This window comes from Myzus persicae, unplaced genomic scaffold (genome assembly GCF_001856785.1).
Source record: "Myzus persicae strain clone G006 unplaced genomic scaffold, MPER_G0061.0, whole genome shotgun sequence".
NCBI classification, from domain to species: Eukaryota; Metazoa; Arthropoda; class Insecta; order Hemiptera; family Aphididae; genus Myzus; species Myzus persicae.
Genome location: NW_019103936.1, coordinates 175026 through 187730, shown reverse-complemented (window position 1 = coordinate 187730; position 12705 = coordinate 175026). Strand labels below are relative to the sequence as shown.

Sequence of the window (12705 nt, the reverse complement as noted above, 5' to 3'; positions counted from 1 at the left end):
AAACAAATGCAATAGATTTTTAAGATATTTTTAAATTTACCTGGAGAGTTACAATTAACTACTAAAAACTTGGCTAGATTTTCAAATAAAAATACACGTCGATTTTCAGCAAATATGTTCTTGAATCGAGAAAAACTTCGTTCTACACCCGTTGAAGATATCGGGGCATACTTAAAGTATACTAAGTCACTGCTTAAAAAATCTTCTGGTATATTGTTCGTTGAGGTATTTTCTCCAGTTATAATTTTGGATATATTTGATAACTGTCGAAATCCGTCATTTTTTTCAATGACATTTTTAAATTTATTGTATATTTTAACACAATTTGCACAAGATACTTCTTTAAACTTATTCTCAATATTTTCATAAATTTTAATGGAATCAGCTAACGGAAGACATTACTTTTCTAAACTCGTTATGGCTGCTTTTAATATTCCATAATTTGAATAAATAAGTACTAAATCGGCTTCCAAAATATTTTCTTCCAACATTATTTTTTTTTACTTTTTCGATTCATATTGCGTCCTCGGCATTTAATTGCTGAACTACATTTAATATTGGTTTAAAATATTCACAGTAATACATTGCTGCCTCCAACCATGTTCCCCATCATGTGATAATAGGTGAAGGCGGTAAAGGGACATCGGGAGCTTCTTTTTTAATCAGTTCAACACGTGAAGGGGCGTTTAAAAAAAACTTTTTTCATGTTTGCGATTAGTTCATCAACTTTTGAAAAAGAGAACGGATTTTTTCTGATGTCCGATGTAGTCCTTGAGCAAGATAAGTGATGTGGATCATTTTGGAGTAAAATGCTTTTATAGCATTTGCTGCTTTCACCATGTATGGCGCAGCGTCTGTAACGAATAGTAATACGTTATCGTGTTGTATACCACTCAGCCATGGAGAAAACATTGCTTTGTCGAACAGTTTACTAATTGTGGAATGGTTAGCTTTTTCTAAAACGTTACACGAAAGTAAAAATATTTTTCCGGGTTTATCGACTTCTAAAGTACCAATCACAACATTTGCAATGTATCGGCCAGTAGCATCAGTTGTTTCATCTATGAACACCCAAATCTTCTTTCCCATTACTTCATTTCGTATTTTATTCATTGTGTTTTCATAACATTTATCACCTTATGTTTTTCTTAATAATGAAACCGAAGGTATATCTTTACCTGTATATTTTTCAAGAAACAAACGAACATGTCTATTTCTCAATTTTTCCAAAGGGATATTTGCTAGTAGTAATGTGTTGCATAAATCTTTGGCGAACATGGATTTGTCCGGTATATTGGGCAATAATTGTTGAAATTTTGATTTATTCTCATTTTTCCTATGAACAGCACGGATGTGTTTATCCGTTTTCAAATGCTGTGTAACAGTAAAGCGCTTTACACTATTGACTTTAATCTCACATACTTTACAAAAAAGAATTCCCCCGTCACATGCAAAAATATTTTCTCCAAATTCAGCAACATATTTATGAACAGACGATTGTACTTTTGACATTTTAATTTAAGAAACACAAGTAGTCGAACACTCGAACGAATACACAATATCGCGAAGCACTGTCGTATAAAAACTAAACCATTAGTCCATAATATTACATACCAATCTTCACGCACTTCCTCGCATGTGTCTAAATATAAATATATTCCAATTTCCAACAAACTATTAATTATTAATAACCAATTTATCATTACGTGACAATTATTTCTTAGTACACAATATAATATATTTTTAAAATGTTATACAAATAGGCATGTTTTGCGCTAATAAAATATAGCAATAGTTAAACTAAAACAACCGAGCACCAGCCCAACGGGCAGCTTTTAAATGTATAATTTTATTTTTATTTCTACCTACAAACCATTAGTGACAACCATTAAACAAGTAATTAATTTGATTGCAAATAGTTCGCAGTATATAAAAACCTTATGTGCATAATATTGAGATACAAGAATAATATTTAATACCTAAGCATTTTTCACCCTATTGACGGCGCTTTGTATAGGCAATTCTTAGACTTGTATGTAGAGTTGTGCACCGATAACTTAACGCTACGTATATGTATACCAAGGTTGAGCAAGTTAATGAAAATAATTAACTGTTACAAGTTAAGTTAATTTAATTAAATTGCCTTCAGCTACAGTTAAAACTTAAAAGTGAACTCGATAAGTTTAAAGTTAAGATGGTAAATAAAATTAACTTAACTCAGTTAATAAAATTTTATTTTTTCAAACTTCAATAGTTTTATAAAAATATATAATACTTTTAAATTATAAAACGCCCTATTATTTTGATTTACTAATACAATGTCATGTTACATATTATATACATCATATAACTTATATTTTAAATGTATATAAATCCTTATATAGTAATACTTATTTGTACATTTAGTATATATATATATGTACTATATAGGGTGATTCAAAATTTATATTACAGCCATTTTATCATACAAATATTCAAAATAGTAAAAAATATACGAAACAAAAGTTTCTTGATTCAGAGAAATCTATTATAATTTCATTATTTTATAATTGTTCACAAAATTTTCGGAGTGTTTTGGAGGATCAACTTTAGATGTTCTAATGAGAACCTATTTACTTTGTTTGCAAATATAATCTGAAGACATTTTTTAAATACATTTTACTGCATAAACAACATTAATAGATGACCTAACACAATATGTATTATAATTTATTTTTTAAACGTACTTTTATAACACAATTTTCAATCCAACCAATTCAATTATACAACTTTTTCCAAAAACCATTTGTACATTTTGGAAGGCTATAAAGTATACGTAAAAAATTTAACCAGAGTACACCATTTTTATACAATATATGCCTTATTGGTTTACGAGAGAATGGCAGGAATTTTGAATTGCAGTAAAATTGCCTGTACAAAACACTAAAAATACTGTTTATTAATAATAAAATAAAATACATGATGTATTCACTAAAATATATATTAATTTGTAATTTGCTAGAGCTTAGTTTAGTTTATGTGAAGAATTTGGCAATAGAAGTTCTTCTCATCACACATTATGATCAAAATTCATTAAACCCGATGACAAAAGAATATTTTCTAATTTATTAATTTGAAGTTATGTTTGATTATATATATTCCCGGATTTTTTTCTTTTTAAAAAATGTTTTCACCATTAAACATATTATCATTGAGTATACATATATTGTACAATATAATATTATAATCAATGTTATCATTAGGTATTTAGGTGATATAATGAAGCAATAAGTACGAACCATATACTATATACAAAAAAATAACAATTGGAAACTTATTGCAATAACAACATTTATTATATTTGTAATCCAGAACTGCAGTAGTGCAGTGTTGAGTTATATCTAGATAAATTTATCTAGATTCAAATTAAGTATCTTAAAAATTACTATCTAATTGGTATCTAAGATTTAAGTTATGGAAATCTACATAATTACGAGATCTAAATCTTGTGTAATGCACTTGTACTTTTTTCAATAGTTGTTTACTCATCCAGCCATTTTACATCAAACATTATAATATTACCACAATACTATCTACAAGAGTACAAAATAATAATAACAATTTCGTGCTGTTTTTTAGTTATAATTGTATTCTATCCTGTTCTGCAATGACAACATATTGTTATTAATATATATGTTGTATTATATTGTAATATTTAATATTTAATTAGTACTCTTACATAAAAACGGATTTAATTGATCGTATACATAAACATACATTCCTTATACTCACACGACACATGCAACATATTAATAATGCCCACGTTTCCTCACCCCGGCCGAGTACGATCGAGGGTTCCAAGGAACGATACAAATGCTCTACTAGCCCGTACTTACGATGCACCGTAGAACATAAAATCATAGACGGATCGTGTTACCTTAACGATAGGTCCAACCGATACACACCAATTACGAAGGGATTACATCAGATCACTTTATAAGGATCATACAAAATCGACCAATCAACAGTTTTTTCACAAGAGCTGATGCACAACGTCCACGCCAGTCTACATCGTGATACATTTATTCTACTGTTCAAGAAAGTATTTGTCGCTGTGTGTATATACGTATATACTATATGTATATTACAACATTTCAGCATTTGGTATAGCAGTTTGATCAATTATTTCTTATTATTAACTTAAATCATCTTTTCATTCACCTCATCTTCCTATCATATTCACCAACAATATAAAATCCTGTGACTATCATCGCATCATAACATTATTATATTATAAGATTAGCATATCTCTATTATTAGACTATTTTTAACCACGAGTACAATTAAATTATGTAGTTATTATTTATTTAGAACATAAGCATAATCTTAGAGAACTCCATAACTTAAATTACATTCGGTTGGTAGTCGATCATTACGACCATTACGGATGTAGGGATTTTCAAGAGCTATATTAACATTATAATACAATCGTAGAAAGCTCAATAACTTAAATTACATTCAATTGGTAATCGATAACATTAGTATGTATTACAGTCACCACTAATGTAAGAGCACACGATAATAGTCACAGTTACAACAGACATAGTTGCGAGAGTCATATCCAAGTGGCAAGCAACCACGTAAGACTCTACAAAAAAACGTTATGTATTCAATTCTCTAAATAAATCAAAATACTTATATTATGACCGTGATATCGAGTATCAAAAATCACCCTCAAAGAATAACAACTAATACATATTACCATGGTACCACAGAGCAACACACGCTGCGAAAAGGTAAGTGAATCTACACATATGCATTTCAAACAAAATACGAATTTATATTTTACATACTAGCTGATCCCGTGCACTTCGTTGGCCATTAAAAATGTCATCTCTATGACTCTATGACTCAATATCAGAGACTATAGGTGATAATGCGATCAGTATATTATCAGGTAGGCAATTCACCTGCGGTGGATTGCAGACCCTGCTAGGTGCATATTACTATCTTTATCAGCGGTTCTCAAACTTTTTTTTTGCGTACCACTCATGTGTATTATTTATCTGTCGTGTACCACTTATGTCTATTTCTATGTGATCATGTTCAAACAAAATTTAAAATATTCATTTATTTAGTCTACGTTCTATCACTTGTTGGCCTTTCGCGTACCGACACTGTAGTCTTCCGCGTACCACTAGTGGTACGCGTATCATAGTTTGAGAACCTCTGATCTATATGATTATATGTATAATGACGTGTTTTATTTATATTTTATTTTTATTTTGATTGTGGACACTCCGATGAGCAGCTATAAGTGCAACTCAGCCTCCTGGGTAGGCAACGCGGTGCGAAGACGAGATGCATGCTTAAACCTGTTCTGCCCAATTAATCATTGGCAACCAAAAAACAAAACAAAAGAAAATAGTAAATATTAATTTCCACTAAAAAATTAAGAAATTTTTGTTATTAATTAAAATAAACGTGTACATTATACACGTTTATGCACATATTTTATGGCACGACAGCCCACGGGTTTTCAGTAACCTGCAACCTGACCTTTTCGTCAGTCAAATTACATGTTTTACTTGATATCTTTACTTGTATATCTTTGACATGTAGCATTGCGAGTTCAGTGACTTAAGTTTGTATGTCTAATTGCTGGGATTTTTAAAAACAAAAACATTTCATCAAAACTTACCAAAACTCCTAATATTACTGCAATGCTCCGTTTTTTTATGTCAATTGTTTGTATTTTATCGTTTAAAAGTTATATTAATACTAATATTCAATAACCATAGTGTTGTTGTAATCTAGGTCCTTATTATTATTATTATTATTATAACTATACAATTTACAAGTTAAATATTAAAACAGGGGTCACTCTCCGAGACCTACTATAATATACACACAACATTTCATGAAAATCGGTCCAGCCGAAACGGAGGAGTTTGGTAACAAACATATTCCATTGTGATACGAGATTTTTATATATTAGATATATTTAAGTACCTAGTAGAATAATTAAACACCCGCTTTGAAAACTTTTCAAATAATAATCGTGTTAGAATAACCTTCGGTAACAACAACATTATTATGTATCCATATTCATAGCCACCTTTTCCCTCGTATCTTATTACATAAACACGAATTAGTTCATTGGGATACATGGCCTAGTAGCAGCGGGGGATCAACTCTTCCTGGAAAGACGAGTGCCGCCAGTCTCGGCGACGGTATTCATGTTCATGTAGGTCATCAACCTTCCATACATAAGATATTCCCAAATTAAAATATGCATTTTGCCATACTCCCCGTATTATAAAATCGACCCTTATACCTGCACTCCATCTTTGTCCAAATTAACTACCCATCACTCACTTTTTAATTTTTATTCTACTACAAAATTTCCTTTTTTTTCAAAAGGAGCAAAATATTTATTTACTTAATTTTTGTTTGTACTAATTTTAATTTATTATAATATTGATATTTATGGTTTGAATATAATATAAAAATTATAAACCAGTTTTCTTAAACCAGAAATATATGTTAAATAGTATTTCGTACTTATAACTTAGGGTTCAACCATGATTTTGGGTAGATGCAGTTGTCATACGTTGAATTTGGTACTCTATGCTCAATATTATACGTATTATATAATGTATGTATTTTCTACGTATATTTATTATTCAACATAGGTATTTTTGACACAAAACAAGCCTTCCTGGTTTGCCTTCCTTAATCAGTTACTAAACCATAAATCCAAAAACATGTCAAGAATTAATAAAAAAAATGAACTGTTGTTTTATAAAAATCTAGATGAAAAAGTTTTATCAATATAAACATTGAGATACAAATTGAATATTCCATCTTCATATTAATCTAGATATAAATGATATCCATTAGTAATCTAATATTTACTTAGATGCTATTTTTGTTATCCAAACTCAACACTCAGACCTGCAGGAGTTGGCGTTCTAGAACTCATAGAATGGATAAAAGATACTTTTTGGTACTGGATCGCCATTACCGTTATAGTATTGGGTTGTGGTATTAGATCTTTATTGGTTAAATATAAATAACAAATAACTTCAAAATGTTCACAAATAACGCGAACCATTTATTTTAAACCCATATGTTTATTTCAATCAAGCATAACACTTCAAACAAATTTAAAAGTTATAAATAATTACAACAAAAGAATCATAAGATTCGTATGTGAAATTTTGGGAGTATTTTGGTTAGGGGTACCTAGCTAGATATACGTATACGTAGTTTTTTGAGAATTTTTACAACAGGTTTTCAGTTATATCGATAAGCTGTCTAAGATATTCAATGCTTTACCACATCGGTAAATCATACGCATGGACGAATTAAAGTTGTATTCTACAACATTAACAATTTTTTTTTACGTAATAATTATTGTAAAAATATGGAACACAGATTTAAGTAATTTAATCCAAACATTACGAGATTTGCCTAAAGGCATCCGAGGATCATTTTTACCTCAATGTGTTGAATAGTTTTAGACAAAACTCTGGGGGCTGGACTCGAATTAGTACTTCCCTATCACCCCCCTATATACGATATGCCAATAACTTTTGAAAGAATAGAGCACTAACGATAGAGGAAATAACAGTGAAGCACTAACTAATCCTAAACGAATGAAACATTTTTAAACCACGAATTCAAAATCTAAATTGTCTTTAGCACGCCCTTGTTCGAAATGTGAATAATTTTGGAACGGATAAAGCACTAAGGACAGAATAAAAAGCACTAACATGCACTAACGAAGCACAAACATTAGCCCCGGGTTTGGACTCGAAATTTAAAATTGAGGGTTCTGAGGACATGGACAATTTTTTTCATATCAAAGATCCGAAAATGTAATACAAAAATCCTAAATAAGTTTTTCTACCTAGGTACGTAAAAAAAAGTTTTACTGGGATATCACTTTAATTGTTTTATGAGCACTCGAAGTTTATTTTTTTTTACGTGATTAGATATTTATTTGTAAAATAACTGTATATATATATATTTAATTCGAGTACGTACTATGCTATAGTAAAATGTTATAATTAGGAGATATTTTTTTATCTCGTTTCTTCTAGCCATAATAACATATTTATTAAGTAGGTTAGTATCTATGTTAAAATCAATTTGAATATCAAAGTCTGTACATTTATTATACAGTTTTAATGTATTATATATTAATACATTATAAATTCATACATAAATTAAAACAATAATATCCCAAGCTGCATTTATGCACTGTAGTATTTTATATGATAATTTCTGTTGACCTTATGAATTTAATCAACGATTATATAATATTGTTTTTAATGAAACAATATATTTTTACTCATCTGCCTATATTTCCGATTTTTAAATTTTTATAGAAATATTTCAATGGCATATACATAGTACTGTATTTTATTGTACTGCATATTTTATATCATAATATTATTTTTGTATCATTCACAAATAATAAGATGTTATTTTATTAGGTATAATTATTACACATTAAATATTTTTTTTTACTGTAAGAAGTTATTATTATACAAACAATTTTATGGTTTTGTTTTTGTACATACCCGAATTACTTTTATGATTATTATGATCAGGTATACTCGTATTCATATATGCATAAAATCAATTATTATATCATTATTATTATTTATAACCTTACATTGGTTTTTATAAAAACTATTAAAATACTCAATCCGTTCAAGTAGTGGTGAATTTATGAAATTGTTTGTAAGTAGGAGGTACACCGTTAATGAACAATTTTATGAACTCCTCGAGAAGGAGTTTGAACGCCTTAGTCTCCTGTAGAAATACTTTAGTATAATCGTGTCCCTTTATTTTATAACAAAAAATATAAATAATATATTTGTTACACGAATGATATATTTTGTCTCGCCAGTTTTGAATAATGAAGATAATGCTAGTTCGACCTAATCAACTATATTATTTATTTATTTATTTTATTTATTAATAATATTATGATAAAACTATATAGTTTAAGTTAACGGTCTGCAACTTATATTTCGGGGTATACGTAGGTACTTTCAATAATTTGAAAATGCATAATATTATCATGGAATAATTTTAAATAAGTAAGTTGATAATTGGTTTTTCTGACATTTGTACTTACTACCATATTTTATTGTAACACTTATAAAATAATATTTTTCAATCGGCCGTGGCAGGAGAAATCGGATTTGTTTTAATTTGGTTATTTTTGTTTGGTCCGCCGTAAAGTCACGAACGGTTCATACTTCCAATGATGAGTGGTGGAAAAAAAATGTTTAAGACCACTATGCTTACCTCGCGAAATACACTCAAAACACGTTGTTATGACTACGCAGCAGAATAGGCGTGGGGGGTCTTCCATGACTACGTCAGTGGGCCAGTTGTCCGAGTGAGCGACTTGCGTGGTACCGAATAGTCGTAGAAGCTGCTTATCCTGGTACGACATACATAATAGTCTCTACGCCCGAAGGTACATAATAACGAAACATAGATATGATATACCTACCTGCGAATACGTCACTGGTTATTACATATTATGTAGTACGCATTTAGCTCTGGAAAACCTTGATCTATGGTTTATGTGCGGTTTATAAATAGTTATTCGTTTTGTTCGATTCTTATTTCTTTTCTTCGGCGTCTTTCCGTTTTTCCTTTGTTTGCACAATACGCGTCATCTTATAGCCTGAGGTTATAATATTCAGTATAGCTATATATAGGTATTAAATATTAATATATGGACACGAGTGAATCGCCGCCCGCGGTGATTTGATTTAAAAAGAGATAACTCGGATGTCCTCCCGATTTCATAACAACAATTTTCTCGAATTGACTTCCACGTTATAAATAGTTGACCATTTAGTAAACTGGCTCCAATAAAATATAAAGTAAATCGCCAATTTGAATAATATCGTTTCACTTATTTTTGTTTTCATAACTTACCGATAAACGGTTGTTCGAGTCTCCGCACTTATTATTATTTGTTTATTTTTTCGTTGCCGTTATAAATTATTATTATTCCACGTGTTTAGAATTCCCGTTCAAAAGCCCCATTTCTTTTAAGAAAACTGCAATTTACAGATATTTTCCTTTTCTTTCACTACACGAAGAATCTCTATGCCCAAATGAACTTTTCTACCTATATGTAGCTTATAATTTTAACATAATCGAACTTTATTAAGCCGGACTAATTGGTGTTCTAAGTTGTCCGAATTAATGAAAGTCCGGATTAAAACAAAGTAACCAAGAATCATAAATCATACATTTAAAAATATTGTATTGTATATTTTACTATACTTACAAAACTTAAGTAAATCTAATACATATATCTAACAATATTAAACCTAAAAAAATAGTACATAGTTGTGTAATTGAACTCGTTTTCATGTTTATTTTAATCTACATCATGAACTAGATAAACGGCCGTCCGGATTAAGTGAAGTCCGGATTAATGAGGTTTTACTGTAATGAGCGTGTCAGAGAGCCAATAACAAAAATAAAAACTTGTAAAATCCCTCATGTTAAAATGATTTAATATTATAGGTCTAATTTATTACCTAACCTTTCGATGTCTTAAATTAAAAAAAATTTAAAGCAAAGGCAGCCGGAAAGCAGACATATAAGGGTGAAAATAACTGGATAAATTTGTTTATGTAACACAGCATACTATTTGAACATGGTCTAGCACACTATACCATCCGCTTAAATTATCATACGTTTAAATTAATAAATAACCAAAACATTGTATCTTAATTTTTTTTATATCTACGTTCAATTACATTTTTTTTTAAACCAGTTTTTTTTATCATAACTATCGATGCACTTTAACAGTACATTTCAAAGATGCACACAACTATTAAATAATTAGTATATTTTTTTTGTAAATAAATTTAAATAATTTATTATTTTTTATTTTTAAATAAATTTAAATAAAAATTAATTAACTGTCGATTTAATTATGTAATATAATATACAATAAAAAATAATTAATTCGTAATATGTAAATATTACCTAGTTAATATCACGTAATTATTATTTATTTTTTTTTTTTGATAGAGATTTAAGCTATGTACATATGCATTTAATATTTATACATAGATGACTCAAGCTTAAAGAAATATCGTCTTAAAAATAACACTATTTTCATTATTAATTACTCTCCAAGCGATATTTTTCTTGATATTCAAGCTGCTTTCAAATACTACGATATTTAAAAAAAAAAACAATCAAATATTTTTAATGACACAGGATGTATAATAATAAGTGTATTATATTGAAGATATTTTAAAACCCAAAAAATGAGTAATAATGCTTATCACTCGCATAATAATATGTTTACTATGTTTTTCATTGTATAATGAGTTCTAATGACTACTTGGTGACTAAAGCCCATAGGTTAAAATTAAAGACTAACATGTAACATGTATTTACCATTTTGTGTGTGATTTAAGGACATAAATGTACATTATAAACGGAAAAGTACCTCTCAGTCGTGGACCTTTCTAACCGCAGATGTAGCAACTCTGGTCGTCATACATATACCCAAACACCGTGACATAACACTCAACAAATAGGTATTTCAGGGTGTCAGACATTTCAACGTAGTATAATATACCGCGCACTACGACCACCCACTCGCACTGCACACAGCACGCTTTGAACAGCTTTAATAAGATAATATTATATATATATTATAATAATGAGCATGCATTTGATTGAAGATACGTATTTTAAAATTCAAAAAATTCATAGTATAATAATATGGTGAATGTTCTTTTTTTTTTTTTTTTGATATTATGATGACTAAATATAACAATTGAAACCTAACATAATTATTTATCATTTTGTGTGGGGTTTAAGGACGGAAACGTATAATATTATAAACGCAAAAGTACCTAAAGTACCTTGCTGACAGCAGATGTAGCAGCTCTGGTCGTTATACATACCTAAACACCATAACAATACTATACCAATAAATTGGTATGTCGGAGTGTCAGAAATCTCGAAATAGTTCTATACCGTATACGGAGTACGCTTTGGGAAGCTATAATACTACGATACCTATGAACCATGTAGGTAGCTATATGAACATAATATATATAGGGTGCAACAGACAGATATGAAAAATTAAATAACTTGTTATGTAATCAAAATTTTTTTTTCGTATAGTTATAATAGATAATAATACATAATTAATACGTGTATTACAAGCGTCTATTAATTATACAAAAAATAAATTTTAAAATATTCATTGGATCACAAGTTATTTTATTTGTCATATCTTTCTGTTACACTCTGATTATACGTTAGCAGTAATGTACACAATATTTCAATACGTCATTTAATTAAATAACTAGTTATTCTATACAATTTCTAAATATGCTCGTAAATATATAAATTAGGTACATGGTTTTACTAGGTAATTAATATATAAAATACCAGTTGGGTTTTTGGATTTCGCTAATGTATTGTAGTTATCGTTAGGCTGATAATCAGGTTTTTCAAATGCACATGCCAACAAAATGGTGCATATGTTTAAAAAAAAAGTATCTTGTAACTCTAAGTGCCACCCAAAATGTTCATGTCCTAATAAAAAAAATTTATAAAAAAAATTGTAATAATATAGGACTATAATGCACTTAATATTGACATTCGATTTTTTTTTTTAATTTTCAATTTGCTCAACATTTTTACTTA

At 29.0% G+C, this 12705-nt stretch overlaps 1 protein-coding gene across 1 annotated transcript; it reads right to left on the bottom strand.

The window, feature by feature from the left end:
- Window positions 1–1137: 1137 nt before the first annotated feature.
- Window positions 1138–1512, bottom strand: LOC111036633 (CGG triplet repeat-binding protein 1-like). Its single transcript, XM_022318734.1, has one exon. The coding sequence runs from the start codon at window positions 1510–1512 to the stop codon at window positions 1138–1140; it is 375 nt and encodes a 124-aa protein (XP_022174426.1).
- Between the last annotated feature and the right edge of the window lie 11193 nt (window positions 1513–12705).